At 45.3% G+C, this 21,485-nt stretch overlaps 1 protein-coding gene across 1 annotated transcript in view; it reads left to right on the plus strand.

The window, feature by feature from the left end:
- Positions 1-5,750: 5,750 nt before the first annotated feature.
- The window catches only part of LOC141176105 (uncharacterized), a 32,418-nt gene continuing 16,683 nt past the window's right edge, over positions 5,751-21,485 (plus strand). The window contains exons 1-7 of the mRNA XM_073660096.1: positions 5,751-5,834; positions 8,879-8,990; positions 16,850-16,999; positions 17,129-17,308; positions 17,392-17,515; positions 17,599-17,696; positions 17,895-17,985. Coding sequence (XP_073516197.1) covers positions 16,922-16,999; positions 17,129-17,308; positions 17,392-17,515; positions 17,599-17,696; positions 17,895-17,985 — 571 coding nt within the window. The 5' untranslated portion in view covers positions 5,751-5,834; positions 8,879-8,990; positions 16,850-16,921. The remainder of the gene's footprint in view (positions 5,835-8,878; positions 8,991-16,849; positions 17,000-17,128; positions 17,309-17,391; positions 17,516-17,598; positions 17,697-17,894; positions 17,986-21,485) is intronic.

Raw genomic sequence — 21,485 nt, forward strand, 5'->3', positions numbered from 1 at the left:
GACTGCAGCTCTGCAGCCAATCACTTGGCTCAGTGGGCCATGCTGACAGAGCTTCTAAGCTCAGTGATTGGCTGCAGCAGTGATGTGTGCTGAAGTTGAGCCATCACCCCTGCAGCCTGTCACAATAGAGCACAGGAAGCGCTGAAGATCCAGAGCTGGAGCAGCAGGAGAAAGTAAAGCTCTGTGTGTTTTCTCTACCACTGGGAACCTCCTATATATTACATAACAACATTCCTGAAAACCCCTTTAATCTGACTTTATAGAAAAAGTCTATATCCGGCTACTGTCCCCCCCTCATGAATCACAAAATATGCCAAGTGTGAACAACTCCTGCCCCCAAATGAGGACTTGCAGGCGATCAGTTGATAGTCGGGGGTCCGGCAGTGAACCCCCTCAGCAATCAGCTGTGTTTTGCTGGACGTAGTGGCCTCTCCAGGACACATGTGGTATTACATGGTGCTCTTTCAGAATAATATGTAATATGTAATACATGATATCTTGAAGTCTTCCAGAAGAAGATATTGGCAGACAGGTAATGACTTATTACCTACCAGCCATTGTCTCCTTTATCACTCGCTAGTTCTTATACACATTTGGATGATGTCACATCTTCGTTGGAAGCCGTATTAGGAACCTCCATCGCAGATTTTATCATACAGGACGAGTTCTCAGCCAACAGCTATTTGACCATTGTTCACATGACGCAAGCCTATGTTATATACAGCAATATGCAGCAGGACACACAAGATCCAGGGAAATATCCAATCGCCAGAAATGGGGTCAGGAGTGGTATGTGTGGCCTTCTCATCCCCCAATCCTGGTATGTGTGGCCCCCTCATCCCCCAATCCTGGTATGCATAGCCCCCTCATCCCCCAATCTTGGTATGTATGGCCTCCTCACCCCCCAATCCTGGTATGTGTGGCCCCATCACTGCACACACAAAAAATAAACACTTATACTCACCTTCCTTCCTCACCTCTGCTCCAGAGCTGCTGTGTTCTGTCTGCCAGCAGCTCATGTTGGTATCTGAGCAGTGTGAGCTCTCAGTTGTCGAGGTGAGCTGCTGCTGCTGCCGGCATATTCACTCCTCTCCACGCCGGGACTATGAGCGTTGACAAGCGTGAATATGCATTCTCTTTAGTAGCGGGCACTGTAAGCAGGAGCCACGGCTCAGCGCTCCTCCGTGCCCGCTACTAAAGAGAATGAATATTCCCTCTTCTCCACGCCCATGGAAGTGGAGAAGAGGGAATATTCATGTCCCTTTAGCAGCGGGCACACGTGGTAGCTACAGCAGCCGCTACTGCGTGTGCCCGCTCTTCCGCTGCCGCAACCTCCCACCCCCCCAATACTCACCTATCCTCCTCGCTCCCCCGAGGCTCACGGGCCCCATAGCAGTGGTGTGGCCTGCCACCATTGGCAGTACGTCACTGATTATGGCTTACAGCCAATGAAATCACAAAAGTCATTATCTCAGTAAATTAAAATACTTCATAACATCAGCTTGAAAAATGTTTTTAAAATCCGAAATGTTGGCCTACTGAAATGTATGTTCAGTAATTGCTCTCAATACTTGGTCAGGACTCCTTTTGCATCAATTACTGCATCAATGCGGCAATGTGGCATGGAGGCGATCAGCCTGTGGCACTGCTGAGGTGTTATGGAAGCCCAGGTGGCTTTGATAGCAGCCTTCAGCTTGTCTGCTTTGTTGGGTTTGGTGTCTCTCATCTTCCTCTTGACAATACCCCATAGATTCTCTATAATAGACTCTCTATGGGGTTAAGGTCATGTGAGTTTGCTGACCAATTAAGCACAGTGATACTGTTGTGTGTAAACCAGGTATTGGTTTACTTTTGGCCGTGTGGACAGGTGCCAAGTCCTGCTGGAGAATGAAATTTCCATCTCCAAAAAGCTTGTCGGCAGAGGGAAGCATGAAGTGCTGTAAAATTTCCTGGTAGACGGCTGAGCTGACTTTGGTGTTGATAAAACACAGTGGACCTACACCAGCAGATGACATGGCTCCCCAAACCATCACTGATAGTGGAAACTTCACACTAGACCTCCAGCAGCTTGGATTGTGGCCTCTCCACTCTTCCTCCAGACTCTGGGACTTGATTTCCAAAGGAAAATTGGAACTCTGGGACCTTGTGGATGGTGTCAATGACTGCGTTCTTGGCATTTGTCAAGTCAGCAGTCTTCCCCATGATTGTGGAGCCTACTGAAACAGACTATGGGACATTTTTAAACACTTAGGAAGCCGTTGCAGGTGCTTTTTGTTAATTATTCTAATTTACTGAGATATTGACTTTAGTGTTTTCATTGGCTGTAAGCCATAATCGTCAACATTAACAGAAATAAACACTAGAAATAGATCTCTCTGTCTGTAATGACTCTATATAATATAGGAGTTTCACTTTTTGTATTGAAGAACTGAAATAAATTAACTTTTTGATGATATTGTAATTTAGTGAGATGCACCTGCATATGATGACTGTTGCCCCCAGTGGAATATATGCGGTGTCTATTTTGGGATATTTTAGTATACCCATGATGATACTATAGACAGCCATTATACCTGGAATGGCCCCTTCCTTGCGTGCCTTGCTTTTTTTCGCTTACATGTCTAACAATCACATATGTGTTGTGTCCCTTCCCCCATCATCCTATTTTTCTATTGCTGAATAAATATGATAGATTTTATACTCCCTGGACTCCTTTGATGGTCTTTTACCCTGCGGGGTTTTCTTTCATATATGGAGTCACTGTGTGGTGGTGATGGTAGAGGACATTGTGTAGCAGGATCATTTTGGCCTTGCATAGTAGTAATTTTGGGAATATTGGTCTTTGTATAGTGTATTTTAGATTAGTAACAGTGGTGTACTGTAATTATAGATGTATAAATCCTCTTTTAAGTGGCAGGGAGGTTATATGGGGAAACATGTACTTTGGGGCTGGGGTCCCTGATCTCTTAGGACCCCAGCAACGCTCCTGCACTGGGGAAAAGCAGGGTCTGGAGGCCACTTTAATATCATCATTTTATGGATATGACGTCAAAGAAACTAATGAAGTGCTTTGCAAAGTGCCAGAATTTTCACAATTCTGAAAATAAATTGTAAGTTTAGTTCCACTATAAGTGATGTTAATTCTGTTATGAGAGCTAACCTGAGACAATGTATCACTGCGGTGTGTGAATTGTGACATTAAGCTTTGCTACATCTCTACATAGTGAAGTTCAGCATCAAAATGCTGCAGGTCCCATCTCGTCTACAGAACAATCCCATGGAAATAAAGCTGATCATTTTATCAGACGGGATCATTAGAACTTACCTGGTTGGATCCTTTGTTTCTGGTGGTTTCTTTCCCAGGTCGTCATTAAGGCCCTTTACAATAAGCTCCAAAAACTCATCGGACTTTCTGAATCTTTCAAGCGTTTTCTCCATCACAGAAAGGACAGAAAGGAGGCGCTTATCCTGGCAGAAGAGAATCACAGATATATTGTTCTACATCTTCCAGATGTTTGGATTTATTTACAGACTAATGATTAATCTCGCATGAAGAATGATAATATTATCAGAGATCACAATTTTTGGGTAAAATGATTCAATTTAAAAAAATATATATATATATAGCAATTACATTATTCTGACAAGACCAATTTTTTGTTTTTTTCCTCCCCTTTTTCCCAAAAAATATAACTTTGTTTTTTCATTCACATAGACGGAGGGCTTGTGTTTTGTGGGACTAGTTGTTGTTTGGAATGACAACATTCAATTTAGCACATAAAGTATTGAAAAATGGGGAAAAAATCAAAGTAAGGTTATTATTTTTGTTTTTTTGTTTTTTTTTATGAACATTTAAAAAAATGTGGTTTGTGAGACCATTTTCATCTTGTGAAGACCTAATTTTATAAAATGATCCCATTGATGGAGTTGTCGGCTTTTTCTTGTGGAGAGATCAGTAGTTACAAGTTTCTGATCGCAGTTTTGGGAGGGAAGTAGAGTGACCCCAAAAACCACAACCACAACCATGGCACTTTACTGTCCTTTACAGCATTGACCCGACGTGTAATAGATTTATATATAATGAAAGATTGTACTTATGTCAATGCAGCAGAAACAAATATTGTTTTACGCTTTTTCTTTTTTATAGTTGGCCAGAAAACCGCAGAACCTTAAGCAGAAAATGACATGAATGAGAACATCTGCCCGGCTTGTACCGGATCCGGGGGTGTTACGTACAAGGCGAAGCTCCCAGATTAAGGATTTGCTTCATTTTGGTGCAGAGTTTCTAGTAGTTTCTGGTTACTACTGTTACAGGCAGATGCCGTCTGCATAATACAGCCAGCACCACCTCAACCCCCTCCATGCATGTGGACCCCGGCACAAACACTCAGGTCCATCCTTTTATGCTGAGACATTAATAATTCTACAATTATCACACACAACTTATATACAGAAACCTCCCAACCGTCCCCGATCCAATGGGACTGTCCGGCTGTCGCTGGAGGTCGGGGCTACGTCCTGACGAGCCGTGTTCTGTCAGGACAGTCCGTGTAGTACAAGAACGTCTCATGCCGTGCTGCTGTGATCGCTCCTGGAGAGGGGCAGCATCCGCTCCGCACGCCTCGTACACGCCCGGCTCCGCTCCGTACACCTCGTACACGCCCGGCTCCGCAAGCCTCGTACACACCCGGCTCCGCTCCGTACGCCTCGTACACACGCGGCTCCGCTCCGCACGCCTCGTACACACGCGGCTCCGCACGCCTCGTACACACGCGGCTCCGCTCCGCTCCGCACGCCTCGTACACACGCGGCTCCGCACGCCTCGTACACACCCGGCTCCGCTCCGTACGCCTCGTACACACGCGGCTCCGCTCCGCACGCCTCGTACACACGCGGCTCCGTACGCCTCGTACACACGCGGCTCCGCTCCGCACGCCTCGTACACACGCGGCTCCGCACGCCTCGTACACACCCGGCTCCGCTCCGTACGCCTCGTACACACGCGGCTCCGCACGCCTCGTACACACCCGGCTCCGCTCCCTACACCTCGTACACACGGGGCTCCGCTCCGTACACCTCGTACACACGCGGCTCCGCTCCGTACACATCGTACACGCGCGGCTCCGCTCCGTACACCTCGTACACGCGCGGCTCCGCTCCGTACACCTCGTACACACGCGGCTCCGCCCCGCCCCGCACGCCTCGTACACGCCCGGCTCTGCTCCGCACGCCTCATACACGTGCGACTCCGCTCCGCACTCCTCGTACACGCTCGGCTCCGCCCTGCACGCCTCGTACACGCCCGGCTCCGCACGCCTCGTACACGCGCGGCTCCGCTCCGTACGCCTCGTACACGCGCGGCTGCGCTCCGTACACTTCGTACACACACGGCTCCGCTCCGTACACCTCGTACACACACGGCTCTGCTCCGTACGCCTCGTACACACGCGGCTCTGCTCCGTACACCTCGTACACACGGCTCTGCTCCGTACACCTCGTACACACGCGGATCCGCTCCGTACACCTCGTACACACACGGCTCTGCTCCGTACACCTCGTACACACACGGCTCTGCTCCGTACACCTCGTACACACGCGGCTCTGCTCCGTACACCTCGTACACACGCGGCTCTGCTACATCCCCCCTGTAAACCCCTCCTGACCCCACACATAAACTTCAGCTCATCCAGCACCATGACAACCAGCACAGCAGAGTCCTGCATCCACTGAGGCCCCTAATCATGTGACCCCTGACTCCTCCCCTCCTGTGACCTCATCACAGCTCCTGTGCGCACAGAGCAGCCATATATGTGGTGGCGGCTCTGCAGGTGGAGGTATGTGGAGACCCCATTACTGGGCGCAGGGGGCATTAACCCCTTCAGCACGGAGACTCTTTATAAGAATCATAAGGTTTCCTGTAATAGATACATACGACCCAACTATGGAGACAGGAAGGGGGGAAACGTATTGTTCTCATAGTACAGGACCCCTTTACTGGCCCCACAGTGTAATGCCCCCATTATGCCCCTTATGCAGTATCTATGATGCCCCCACAGTGTAATGCCCCCATTATGCTCCTTATGCAGTATGTATGATGCCCCCACACAGTATAATGCCCCCATTATGCCCCTTATACAGGATGTTTGAAACCCCACACAGTGTAATGCCCCCATTATGCCCCTTATGTGGTATGTATGATGCCCCCACACAGTGTAATGCCCCTTATGCAGTCTGTATGATGCCCCCCACACAGTGTAATGCCCCCGTTATGCCCCTTATGCAGTATGTATGATGCTCCCACACAGTTTAATGCCCCCATTATGCCCCTTATGCAGTATGTATGATGCCCCCACACAGTGTAATGCCCCATTATGCCCCTTATGCAGGATGTATGATGCCCCACACAGTTTAATGCCCCCATTATGCCCCTTATGCAGTATGTATGATGCCCCCACACAGTGTAATGCCCCCATTATGCTTCTTTTTCAGTATGTATGATGCCCCCACACAGTGTAATGCCCCATTATGCCCCTTATACAGTATGTATGAGGCCCCCACACAGTGTAATGCCCCTATTATGCCCCTTATACAGGATGTATGATGCCCCCACAGTATAATGCCCCATTATGCCCCTTATGTTGTATGTATGATGCCCCCACACAGTGTAATGCCCCCATTATGCCTCTTATGTAGTATGTATGATGCCCCCACAGTGTAATGCCCCCATTATGCCTCTTATACAGGATGTATGATGCCCCCCACACAGTGTAATGCCCCTATTATGCCCCTTATGCAGTATGTATGATGCCACACAGTGTTATGCCCCTTATGTAGTATGTATGATGCCCCACACAGTGTAATGCCCCCATTATGCCCCTTATGTAGTATGTATGATGCTGCACACAGTGTAATGCCCCCATTATGCCCCTTATGCAGTATGTATGATGCCCCACACAGTGTAATGCCCCCATTATGCCTCTTATGTAGTATATATGATGCCCCCACACAGTGTATTGCCCCTTATGCACAATGTATGATGCCCCACACAGTGTAATGCCCCCATTATGTCCCTTATGTAGTATGTATGATGCCCCACACAGTGTAATGCCCCCATTATGCCCCTTATTTAGTATGTATGATGCCCCCACACAGTGTAATGACCCCATTATGCCCCTTATGTAGTATGTATGATGCCCCCACACAGTGTAATGCCCCCATTATGCCCCTTATGTAGTATGTATGATGCCTCCACACAGTGTAATGCCCCTTATGCAGTATATATGCTGCCCCCTCAGTGTAATGCCCCCATTATACCCCTTATGCAGGATGTATGATGCCCTCACACAGTGTAATGCCCCTTATGCAGTATATATGCTGCCCCCTCAGTGTAATGCTCCCATTATACCCCTTATGCAGGATGTATGATGCCCCCACACAGTGTAATGCCCACATTATTTCCCTTATACAGGATGTATGATGCCCCCAAACAGTGTAATGCCCCATTATGCCCCTTATGTAGTATGTATGATGCCCCACACACAGTGTAATGCCCCAATTATGCCCCTTATGTAGTATGTATGATGTCCCCACACAGTGTAATGCCCCCCTTATACAGTACGTATGATGCCCCCACACAGTGTAATTCCCCCATTATGCCCCTTATGCAGGATGTATGATGCCCCCACACAGTGTAATTCCCCCATTATGCCCCTTATGCAGGATGTATGATGTCCCCACACAGTGTAATGCCCCCATTATGCCCCTTATGCAGGATGTATGATGCCCCCACACAGTGTAATGCCCCCATTATGCCCCTTATGCAGTATGTATGATGCCCCCCACAGTGTAATGCCCCCATTATGCCCCTTATGCAGGATGTATGATTCCCTCACACAGTGTAATGCCCCCATTATGCCCCTTATGCAGAATGTATGATATCCCCACACAGTGTAATGCCTCCATTATGCCCCTTATGCAGGATGTATGATGCCCCCACACAGTGTAATGCCCCCATTATGCCCCTTATGCAGAATGTATGATATCCCCACACAGTGTAATGCCCCCATTATGCCCCTTATGCAGGATGTATGATGCCCCCACACAGTGTAATGCCCCCATTATGCCCCTTATGCAGGATGTATGATGCCCCCACAGTGTAATGCCCCCATTATGCCCCTTATGCAGGATGTATGATTCCCTCACACAGTGTAATGCCCCCATTATGCCCCTTATGCAGAATGTATGATATCCCCACACAGTGTAATGCCCCCATTATGCCCCTTATGCAGGATGTATGATGCCCCCACACAGTGTAATGCCCCCATTATGCACCTTATGCAGGATGTATGATGCCTCCACACAGTGTAATGCCCCCATTATGCCTCTTATGCAGGCTGTATGATGCCCCCCACACAGTGTAATGCCCCCATTATGCCCCTTATGCAGTATGTATGATTCCCTCACACAGTGTAATGCCCCCATTATGCCCCTTATGCAGTATGTATGATGCCCCCACACAGTGTAATGCCCCCATTATGCCCCTTATGCAGGATGTATGATGCCCCCACACAGTGTAATGCCCCCATTATGCCCCTTATGCAGGATGTATGATGCCCCCCACAGTATAATGTTCCGTCTGAAGTCCTGCAGTTGGAATAATTCCTCTGGAAAATAGTTTTCCCTCTGCCTGCTCCCCTACATGTAGACCCTCGAGCATGTATATAGAAACAACCTTTATTCCAAATGGATTAAAAATTCATGTTCTTAAAACAAGCGCTGATTCAGATGCATTCAACTGACTCGTTTTGAACCAATAAAGTTCTTACTCCTAGAATTGCAATTTCATTTGGATTAAAGGTTGTTTTTATTTATTTTTCAGATATTTCCACGTGAATGGTGCTGGATTATTCACCTGCCTCTTTTTGCTCTAATTACTTGTGGCTGATACAAGCTTTCAGCTCGGGCACTACTGTTGGACTTCATCAGAAATAGTGAGTGAGCTGGATATATTGTTTTTTATTTTTTTGTTCCTCCAGCATGTAGGGGAGCAGGCCTTACTCTGCTCCCAACCGTCCTGAATTCTGCGGGACTGTCCCGTCACGGCTCAGCTGTTCTCCTGCGGGACTGTCCCGTCACGGCTCAGCTGTTCTCCTGCGGGACTGTCCCGTCACGGCTCAGCTGTTCTCCTGCGGGACTGTCCCGTCACGGCTCAGCTGTTCTCCTGCGGGACTGTCCCGTCACGGCTCAGCTGTTCTCCTGCGGGACTGTCCCGTCACGGCTCAGCTGTTCTCCTGCGGGACTGTCCCGTCACGGCTCAGCTGTTCTCCCGGCTTCTTATACTCACCGCTCCGATGTTGGGCTGTAGCTCCTCCTGCTCAGTGGGGGTATGGGGGGAGGGTGTCAGTGAATAAGTTAAATTATATTACTCAGTACACGCCTCTTCATTCTCCTGTGACCACACCTGCCCGCGACTCCAACCAGGAACTCAGTATCCAGAGGCTGAAGATCTAACCATTGAGCTACAGCTCCAAATGGTGAACATAGGAGGATTTAGTTAACTTGACTTTACAGTGCAGTCAATGCATCCAGAAGCAGCTCATATAATTCCATAGAAATACATTGTGTATAGCAGTATTTTTATGGTGCCTGTATACTGAGCAGAAGAAAATGATTATTTTGGTCCTATAAATGAAAAGTGGTAAATTTATGAGCTATTACAAATTATGTTTTTTCTGAGAGTCCCTGGTTTTGAACCCTCAACCTCAAAACATTGCAGACACAGCAGACCCTTATCCTGTGGCGCCACCAGTTCTATTGAGATAAGTTCTAGAATTCTGTCTACTTCACCCGCGCTGCAGGTTCCTCCCAGGATAGAAATACACTGCTGTGTACAATGAATGGATTTCTATACTCACATTGTACACGCCTCTTCATTCTCCTGTGACCGCACCTGCCCGAGATTTTTTTCATCCTATAAAATTTCTTAAAAATAATATAGAAAAACACTTGATAATTAAATAAATAAAAATTGTAATTTTTAATGAGTTTTGTAAAAAATAATGAACATCACAAATCCGCACATAACATGGACATATTTGGTGTCCCTGTAATCGTAACGACCTGCAGAACACAGCGATCAGATTATTTATGGGGATCGGTAAATGGCGCAATAAAAATCTTCTCTGACTATTGTGTGTTTGCTGCGTTTCTGTTATGCGTTTTCCTGCTTATTTGATGTGATTTTGGGGCGGATATGAAGCAGAGTTTTTAACGCTTTTTAATAGTACAGAAAAGCTTTGATTCTGCGCTTAAAAACGCAGCTGAGTTTTTTTTCTTCATCCGTTTTTTTCAGAAGAAGCATATAGAGAAAATGCACCAAAACCGCAGAGTAGTGATGAGGGTGTATTGTTAACCCTTTCGGCAAGCACGCTCGGGTGCTTGCAGAGTATTTTCAGCGTGTTTGGCATCTATGTTTGAGCCGCTGCATGTGTGTGGCGGCACTAAGATTAATACCAAGCGTGCTAACAATACACACTCACTCATCTCGCTCTTCAAACGCTTCTATGTGGAGCCTAAAAAATGCAGATACTTCGTTATGTTCAAAATCAAAGCTTTTCTGTCTTATAGAAAGCACCTTAAAAACACGGCTTCACATCTGCACCAAAACGCATCAAATAAGGGGAAGAAAAGTGTTCTTGTGTAGTTTGGTGCGGACATCTGCAGACACACAGATGACGTCGCGCTGCCCCGAAAGATAAGACTCATGGCCTCTCATCGACCCACCAGGTGGCACTGACCTGGACTCTGGACCAGAGACCCAGGAATCCATCTGCTTATCTCTGTCCCAGATACAGTGGACAGTCCCGGATTTGGGTCTACACCCTACAGTCTCAGTCTCCTCACTACCAACGCCCCTCTGACAACTCTTTCTACGGGGGGGGGGGGGGGGGGGGGGAATTGTAAATGGGCGTGGATTGGGGTGTGGCCAGGGGCATGACCAAAATTTGCCATGGCGCGCGTAACTGGTGAAAGGAAACCACAATATCATTGAGAATAATAAGTGGTGACATCCATATATTGGGGTATGGTATAGATAGATATATTGATGACATTTTTGTCATCTAGTCAAGGACGAGTGAACAATTTCTTGAATTTGTCAAGGAACTCAACATCAATAGAGTGGGCTTTAGATTTATATCCAAGTTTAATTATTACCAGTTCCTCGATATACTAATCAAGAAAGAACGGGATGGGACCCTAGAAACATAAACCTACAAAGCACTAATAATCTATTCAAGTGGGTTAGCCACCACCCCATCCCCCCTAAAAAAAAAAAAAAAAAAAAAGAATGCAAAAGGGACAGTTTTTAAGGCTGAGAAGGAACTGTTCTAATGTCACAGATTTTAATATGCTGGCAATAGACATGAATACCAGATTCAGGGAAAAAAGATATCCACAGTACATTTTGGATTCCGCATGATCATTTGCAGAAAAACAGGAGAGATAGACACTACTTCATACCAAATCAAGAGATCAAGAAAAGGATGGGATAACACAAGTAATAGGAACTTACGCCAATCAGAGTGACCATATCTTTAATATCCTCAGATAACACTGGGATATACCTGTGGTTGACTTGGACCTGAGGGTGCTGTGGGATCTACTCCCACAATAACTTTCAGAAAGGGTCAGTCAATTATGGACTGTTTAGTGAATAGTTTCTATAAAAAAAAAGTACGGATCCGGGAAATATTTTTGAGTTGGAGTCGGCAGGAAGTGGAAAGGGCTTGGATATGTGGCTTGAAGGAGAGATCAGAGTACAGGGTTACCCCGAGGCAGCGAGTCTGTGGAACTGTGGAGAGTGCGCAGTCATTTACTTTAACAGATAGGTCTGTTGAGGGAGTTGAGTGAGATGGGGGATAGATGATAAATTCTGTTTTGTCCATGTTAAGTTTTAGAATTCTAGCAGAGCAGAAGTATGAAATAGTGGACAGACATTGTGAGATTCTGGTTAGTAGGGAGGTGATATTGGGTCCAGAGAGGTAGATCTGTGTATCATCAGCATAGAGGTGATACTGAAATCTGTGGGATTCTACAAGCTGTCCTAGGCCAAAGGTGTAAATGGAGAAGAGCAGGAGCTTTAGGCATGAACCTTCCGGGACACCGACACATAGGGGCCGAGGTGAAGAGGTGGTGTGTGAGACTCTGAATGTCCAATCAGTTAGGTATAATGAAATCCAAGATACGGCCAAGTCTGTGATGCCAAGTGATGAGAGAATCTGTAGTAATAGGGAATGGTCCACCATGTCAAAAGCAGAGGACAGAATAGTGTCGCTTGGATTTGGTGGCTAGTAGGTCATTGGTGACTTTAGTCAGGGCAGTTTCAGTGGAATGGTGTAGTCGGAAGCCAGATTGAAAGCGGTTGAAGAGGGAGCAGGAGGAGAGGTGGAAGGACAGTTCATGATGGACATGTTGTTCCAGTAATTTTTTGAGGCATATAGGAGAAGAAATATGAGGCGATAGCTAGACAGAGAGGATGGGTCATCAGAGGGCTTTTTGGGGAGGGGTGTGATTGAGGCATGTTTAAAGTATGAGGGGAAGACACCAGTTGTTAGTGATAGGTTGAAGAAATGGGTTAGGGTTGGAGTAAATTCTGTTGTGAGATTTGGGATGAGGTGGGAAGGCAACGGGTGCTGTGAGGGTTGTTGGCCAAAGCTTTCTCTAATGTTATCAATCTTCTGCTTGAAGAATGAGGCAAAGTCTTCAGCTAAGATGGGTGGAGAGGGAGGACGTGCTTGGGGACGGAGGAGAGAATTTATAGTGTTGAATATTTGTTTAGGGTTGTGAGACTGGGAGGATATGAGAGATGAGAAGTATGTTTGCTTTTCTGCAGGGAATGTGGACTTGAAAGTAGTGAGGGATAGTTTGAATGCGTTGAAGTGCCTCTTTGATGTGGGATCTTTTTCATCTCCGATCAGCAACTCTGGTCTAGTCTCTCTGGTGTGCAAGGGTTGCCTGTTAATTTTACGAGCTTTGGTATGTGTGAGAGGGGCAGCCGATTCGAGAGCTGTAGATAATGTGGTGTTATATAAAGCGGCAGCAGCATCTGCATTGTGTAAGGATTCAAACTTACGTTTGAAAGAGGGAGAAGGGACTCAGAAAGTGAATGTAGATCAAGGAGCTTAAGATTTCTGCGAGGGTGTGCAGGTTTGTGGAGTGGGGATTGTGGACCTAGAGAGGAGAGGGAAGATAATGTAAGTAGGTTGTGGTCAGAAAGAGGGAGAGGTGAGTTAGAGATGTTAGATACAGAACAGAGAAGGGAGAAGATCAGGTCCAGTGTGTGGACATCTTTGTGAGTGGCTGCGGAGGACCATTGAGCGAGGCCGAAAGAGGAAGTGAGAGATAGAAGCTTAGAGGCAGCTGTGAGGGAAGTATCAGTGGGGATGATGAAGTCACCCATGATGATAGTGGGGTTGTCAGCGGAATGGAAATTAAATTAACCCCTTCTCGACCTTGGGATTTTCCGTTTTTGCATTTTCGTTTTTTGCTCCCCTTGTTACCAGAGCCATAGCGTTTTTATTTTTTGGTCAATATGGCTATGTGAGAGCTTATTTTTTGCGGGACGAGTTGTACTTTTAAACGCCATCACTGGTTTTACCATATCGTGTACTGGAAAACGGGAAAAAAAATTCCAAGTGCGGTGAAATTGCAAAAAAAAGTGCAGTACCACAGATTTTTTTTTTTTTGATTTTTTTTACCACGTTCACTGAATGCTAAAACTGACCTGCCATTATTATTCGCCAGGTGTTATGAGTTCGTAGACAACAAACATGTATAGGTTCTTTTTTATTTAAATGGTGAAAAAAAAATCCGAAGTTTGCTAAAAAAAAAAAAAAAAAAAAAAAAAAAAATGGCACCATTTTCCGAGACCCGTAGCATCTCCATTTTTCAGGATCTGGGGCTGAGTGAGGGCTTATTTTTTGCGCACCAATCTGAAGTTTTTATTGATACCATTTTGGGGTAGATCTGATGTTTTGATCGCCCGTTATTTCATTTTATTGCAATGTTGCGGCGACCCAAAAAACGTAGTTCTGGCGTTTAGAATTTTTTTTCTCATTACGCCGTTTACCGATCGGATTAATTCATTTTTTATATTGATATATCGGGTGATTCTGAACGCGGCGATACCAAATATGTGTATTTTTTATTATTTTACTTTGAATGGGGCAAAAGGGGGGTGATTTAAACTTTTTTATATTTTTTTCATTTTTTTAATATTTTTAAAAACTTTTTTTTTTTTTTTTACACTTTTTGCTTGCTTCTACAAGCTGCAACTGTCTGATCTCCTCTGCTACATACAGGGGACGAATAGATCCCCTGTATGCAGCAGAAATGCTCCTGTACTATGAGTGCTGACCACTAGGTGGCGCTCTTAGCGATCAGTGCATGACCACCACTGGGGTCTGCTGCAGACCCAGGGTTGTCATGACCACCCATCGGTGACCCGCGATCAGAGATTGACAGCGGCATTTAACATGTTAACAGCCGCAGGTGGATCAGGATTCTACCCGCGGCTGTTGCGGGCACATGTCAGCTGTAATAACCAGCTGACATGTGCTCGGTTCAGTGCGGGCTCAGTGCCGGAGCCCTCACTGATCCGGGTGTGATGACCCGGGGTGTAATAATACGCCCTGGGTCGTTAAGGGGTTAAAGGGGAATAAGTTAAGAACAGATTCCCTATCTTAGGCTAACATTTAAGCAAACAATTGTCTATACTAGAGAGGAAGTTACAGTGTTACCAAACTGGGACATGAGTTCTCCCACGAAGAACTGAAGATGAAAAGCCACAGCAAGGAGGTATTGAATGTAGTTTGTGAGTACCAGTGAGGAGTCGTACCGATATACCTCAGCCAGTGAGGTACTGACAAATCAACTGGGAGTAGAGGGCACCCATATGGTCCCCATAGAGGATGATGGACCTACCTATAATGATTTTTTGGACTGTTGTAGCCTGTAACAAAAGTTATGTACCGCCAAATGTAACCGGAAAGTTCTTGACTCTGCATAATGCAAAAGAACCATCCATGAAATGTTGTGCCTGCCATCTGATGTATATCAAGTTCTTGTAAAGTAAAGAAAAGTTTATTTTCAGACTTTGGTTTCCCTCATTCATCTCCATACCATCTGGTCTGCGTTATATAGTTATATTTATGTTTTATATTGGGATCTGTGATTTCAACCTACTCCACTGTGTATAGGATGTCTATAGGATAATAGAGTATAGTAAAGTTGTTATGGACGTGACTTAACTAACATTGTGCAGTGTGTCTGGTTTCCCTATAGTGACGGATATTTCTTGTTGCTAAAACTGTGATATTTTTTTTACGTTAAACCTTTTTTAAACAGCTCTCATTAGTGCGATCATACAGCATACAAGCCTCTGATTGCTCCGGTGATGCACTGTACTACTGTAGTGCCGTGTATTATCACTGCCTGTCAGTGTAATACTAACGGCCCCATAAACATGAGATAAGTGTTGGCTGAGCCGTCATTTGGCAGACGGCTATCTCTCCCGACTCCCCCAATCACACAAATATTCCAGCTTTCCTGTGGTGTGTATGAGAGAGTCACCTCCAGACTCCTCTAGCAGACGATTATCTACAGGAAGAACAATAACTGATTAACCCCTGAAATTCATGATGCCAGATTTATCTCTGCCCTCACATCATCTGTCAGGAGGCCCCCAAATACATTATATAGTCTAAACCCCCCCCCCCCCCAAAAAAAAATATAGTGCTTTCTTTAGTCTAATATGTAGGGGGCATTAAAAGGTAACTTATTGGACGCTGCCTCTGGCCCGGCCTGATAGAATTTAGTACATTGCAGGGCCAGACACCATTATTAGGCATTTATATATCGTAGTAACTAGGCAGCCCCATTTTATCAAAACCTTGGAGGAGGAAGAGCATTCAGAATAACTCTGCCAAACCTTCTTAGATGCCATGTTTGCTTTTGACAGCAGCAAGTGGTTAAACTGCCAGGCTTTGTGTTGCAGCTGCATCTGCAGTGTACATCTATGTTCTGGTGCTCAAACGAGTTAATTTTTTTTGTATTTAACGTATTAAAAAATAAGAAAATATGTCTCATGCTTTTGCATGTTTTTTTCTTTTTACAAGAATTTTTGTTGCCAGTTTTCTTTTGAAGCATTTTAATATCTGTTTTTTTTTCTGCCGTTTCTCTTGTAATATAGGAAAGCCTAAGGCCAGAAATAAACCCCATAATACACTGTATATGGAGACTTTGGTATCAAATAATTTCTGTCCACGGTGTTTGTGGAAAGAAAAAAGCTTTTATAAATGTCTCAAACTTCTGTATGTGAATTAGACATGAGATCTAACATGGTAGAAGATTACAGTCCGGGGAAGACGGGAAACATTCATATAGACGACCGGTGGAGATGTAGTCAGTGACGGACTCTGGCCCAATATGTTTCTAGAGCCGTAGTAGAAGATGAAGATGTCGTCCTCATCATGACGTAGTTATTTCTCATGTCACGTGTAATGAATATCTCCTGCAGTATTACTAATGCCGATTCCAGTGTCTGTAAATAAAATGATAATTAGCGTCATGGAAGATGAGTTTATGAGAAACGTATTCAGCTGGAGACTCCGAGGAAGAAAGTACTTATTGTTTGTGGGCTAAAATATATAGGTTTTATTACTAGATGTAAATAATAAAACTAAATACTGTAAAATAATAAATCTCCTCATATGTTTCCCTTATTATCTCCAGTAATTGTATTATTACACAGGATTGTTATGTTACATTGGCTCATCTTCTTCTCATTCAGGTCTCTACAATATCAGATCCTCTCACTGAAGATCTTCTATATAAGAGAATTTTCCCGATTTACCCATCAAAGATGGATATGGACAGAGACAAGATGGCGGAGAGGATATTACACCTCACCCTAGAGATCCTCTTCCGTCTTACTGGAGAGGTGAGAGATTCTGATGACGTCACATTACATCATTCTTATCTATGGGAATAACAGATGGACAGAACTGGAGAGGTGAGGACTCTGGAAATGTCTGGAGTGAGATTTATTATTGTGTCTCTCCATAACCAGGATTACACAGTAGTGAAGAAGACCTCTAGTGAGCACTGTCAGGACCCTGTGTCTGAGGGATGGGGAAGAACCCTGAGCCCAATCATGGGGCCTCCACCTCACCCACTGATATATGAGGACATCAATGTCCAGAAGATCCTAGAACTCACCTACAAGATGATTGAGCTGCTGACTGGAGAGGTGACACTGCTGGGAATGCTGGGACATTATACAGTAACGCTATGAAGGGATCGGTGGGATGACTGAATCATTGTATGTGTCAGGTTCCTATAAGGTGTCAGGATGTCGCCGTCTATTTCTCCATGGAGGAGTGGGAGTATTTAGAAGGACACAAAGATCTGTACAAGGACGTCATGATGGAGGTTCCCCAGCCCCTCACATCACCAGGTAATAGACAGGACTAAATACACACGGCCTATAATTATCTGTATGTAAAGAATGAATTCAGTCCCTGTATGTGTTTCCTCCAGATCTATCCAGTAAGAGGACAACACCAGAGAGATGTCCCCGTCCTCTTCTTCCACATGACTGTAAACAAGAAGATCCCAATGTTCCTCAGGATCATCAGGTAGATGGAGAGAAGGTGTCATGAGATCTCCCCTATGATGTGTAGACGGCTGTGAAGGTCTTATGCTCAGTCTTGTTTTATCCACCAGTATTATATGTTTTATACTTGTGTAATGAGAACGGTGGAGATGGCAGGATTAGAGCTGATCATAGATGTGACTTCTCCATCTGTCTGTGACTTTTACAATATTTGTTTCAGGGTGAAGATGTGACCCATATTAATACTACAGAGACATATGTGAGGGGTGATGAGTGGTGTAAAGAGGAGATTCTTACATATGACTACCCAGGTGAGTAGTAACCACTAAATGCAGAGAAGTTACAGATTCTTCTCACCTTTGCTGGTAGTGTATCCTGACCATATCACAATCGTGTGATCACCATTTTGCCTCTAGACCACAACATTCTCCAACACCCAAAACTGTTCAAATGACTTTGGGTATTGAAGAAGGGAAAGAGCAGCATTTAGCTATTTGAATGTAGATCTTACTGGAATAGTTTGCAGACTCAATGTATTGGGGTCAGAAAGGATGGCTACCACAAACAGTCTTGGCACTATCTACTCCCTTTCCAGATTTCATAGATTGCCTTGTTCATTACTAGCGATGAGTGAGAACTAAAATGCTCGGGTACTTGTTGCTCGAGTTGAGCAAATTGGAATGCTCGAGTGCTCAACCCGAGCAACGAGCCCAATCTAAGTCTATGGGAAACTCGAGCATTTTTCTGGCGGTGGAGGTCTCCTGGGGTTAGGGTTTTGAACTGGAGTCTCAGGTCAATGGGGAGCCAGTGAAGGGATTGACCGAGAGGAGAGGCCAGGGAATAGCGAGATAGAAAAAACTGACAGCGCTTCCAATACAAGAAATAGGTGTGAACAGGTGATTACTAGGAGGAGCTACCTTCATATACAATTAATAAACAAAGTAGTACTCTGTAACGCTTAGTATATAATTATGAATAGCATTACTGCTGTAGAAAATAGAAATAAATGAGAAATTTTAGCGCATGTAAATATGAAATATGAATAGCATTACTGCTGTGGAATATAGAAATCAATGAGAAATCTTAGCGCATAAATTGGCCAATTCATGTGTACCTGACAGCCGCGATAAGGTGTTTCTCAATGTCAGGACCCTACCAATGTGAATACCTCTCTAAGGAAGCAGCGTTTGCAGCTTCCAGCTCACCGACTGGTGTGTGATGTGACTACACTTTGGAAATCAACGTTGCAGATGTTTGGAATGATTTTGAGCAGCAGAGAGCAGTTGTTGAGTACCTGCTTCAACACGCCCGTTGGCATTCAGGTCAGCCTCCGCACATAAGAGCTGATGAGTGGGCATGGATGTCTGACATCTGTGCCGCCCTCCAAAACTTTGAGGACTCCACCAAGATGGTGAGCGGCGATGAAGCAATAATTATCATCATCATCCCGCTTCTCTGTCTACTGAAACGCTCACTGCTCACAATTAAAGAGGAGACATTGCAAGCGGAGAAGGGAACTATACAGGGTGATGCTACTCAGCTCAGCCTCATCTCATCTCAACGTGGATTGGGTGATAATGAGGAAGAGGAGGAGGAGAACATGGACAGTCGTCCTCTTGGTGAGAACAGGGAAGTCTTGGCTGTTGGCAGTCTGGCACACAAGGCCGACTTTATGTTCCGCTACCTTTACCGTAACCATCATGTTGTACCCGTACATTTTGGGCATTACAGATAACTGGCATGGCATGAGAGAATTCTTGGAGACTGAGGTGTGAGGTTTTGATTAAGGAGGATGTCTGTCTTAGATCAGTTGCAGAATGGAGGGTACGGGAGGGGTGATACACAGAAATGAGGGATGAGATATAGGGCGGTGCAGAACTGTGGACAGCTTGGTGGGTGAGAGAGATGAGTTTGTATTGTATTCTGTAGTGCTTGTTTAACCTAACCAGTGCAATTACTGGCACAGGGTAGAGGTGTCGGTGAAGCAGCTTGATAGAAATACGACCTTGGCTGCTGCATTCAGAAGGGATTGAGAGGAGACAGTTTGTTTAGAGGGAGACTGATTAGAAGAGTGTTGCAGAAGTGAATAAGAGTGACAGTAAGAGTTTTTGCAGCATCAAAGGTGAAAAAAGGTTGAATTCTGGAGATGTTTTTAAGGTGCAGGTGACATGAGCAAGTGAGTGATTTTCCACGTTGAATAAAGGATAGTTGTGTGTCAAATATGACACCCAAGACAGCAGGCGTGCAGAGTGGGAGTTATGGTGGCACCAACTAAAAGGAAATTTTTAAGTCAGGTATAGGTAGGTTAGTAAAAGTCAGATATAGGTAGGTTAGTAAAAGTCAGGTAAAGGAAAGGCAGGTTAGTAACAGTCAAATATAGGTAGGTTAGTAAAAGTCAGGTATAGGTAGGTTAGTAGAGGGAGGAAACCAAAGGAGTTTATTGTTGGAGATATTAAGTTCAGGCTCTTGAAGAATTATATAAAAAAAAATTCCCATCTGACAACGCTGGTGGCAGAGGTCACAGTTCCTTGGACAACCAAGGAATACAGGCAGGAGAGACACAAACCAGAGGCAGGGGAACGCTGTCATAGGTCTAGGACAGTCTTCTCAGACCCTCCCAGTGCCCAGGCTCTAATAAACGGGGTACTCTGACAAGGAGGGAAAAGTTTTGGAAGATGCTGAAGGACTACCTTGGCGACCGTACCAGTGTCCTCCATGATTCCTCTCTGTGCCTTACAACTAGTGTTGAGCCACCCCCGTAGTGTTCGAGTTCGGTTCGGTTCGTCGAACACCCGTGTGTTCGCCGAACTGTTCGTCGAACACCTTCAAACACCGTTAAAAACAATGGCAGGCAAACAAAAACACATAGAAACACATAGAAAACACCTTCAAAGGTGTCCAAAAGCTGACAAACTGCTCAGAAGACATAACTAACACATGGAAAAGTGACAAGTACATATAGTCATGCGAAAATAAAAGAGGTGGAGGAGTAAAAGGAGGGGGAGACACAGATATAGGCATGTCATGCCCTTCTAAAATCCAAAAAGTGAGAAGCCGACACGACCAGTCCGCTCCTGCCCGTGCCACCTCCGTGTCGCCGGGTTTGTGCCAGAGCCGCGGTGAACCCTGACGGCCAGCCCCCCTCTCCCAATACTGGTGCCTGTCCGCTGGTGGGTCGAGCGAGCCCCCCTGTGGTGGAGGCAGCTCTAAGCTTTTTAATTTAAATTGTCTCTCTAATTTGAATGAATACACTTTAAATCCATTTACAAGGATCTATTGGAGGGCAAGTCTCATGCCAGCAGCCGCGTAATTCCAGCTCCAGTAGCGTCCACTAAAGCTGCTGCAGTTAACAAGCTTTTATAAGGATCGAGCTCGGCTGTCCACCGCAAGGCATCCTAATGCCAGCCCCAGCCCCTATGCCTTGGGGTGCCTCCTGATGCTCTTCACTAAGTATCCCATGGTCCCGAATCATTTCCTTTGAAAAAATTAAGTGTCTAAACTACAGGTGGTGTAGCTTGCTTAACAGCCGGGATAATCCGCTGACTAGCAGACACTGCTACTAGGCACAAAGTATTTCCTGGGCTAGATGCAGTTAAAAATTTGTAATTAGATACTCTCGTTGGATGCTGAGAAAGCATTCCATAGAGTCTCCTGGCACGCCATATATGATTCTCTTAAAAAGCTTGGGGTAGGGGTCTAGGGGACCCTTTTATAGCCAAAATCACGGCCCTGTATCGCAATACGTCACCTAGGCTGAAGATAAATGGAACTGTAGCACCCTGAGGGCTCGGTTGCTACAGACGTATTGCAC

The sequence above is a fragment of the Phyllobates terribilis genome, unplaced genomic scaffold, assembly GCF_046119375.1.
Source record: "Phyllobates terribilis strain yellow unplaced genomic scaffold, ASM4611937v1 Scaffold_17__1_contigs__length_24005725, whole genome shotgun sequence".
Lineage (NCBI taxonomy): Eukaryota > Metazoa > Chordata > Amphibia > Anura > Dendrobatidae > Phyllobates > Phyllobates terribilis.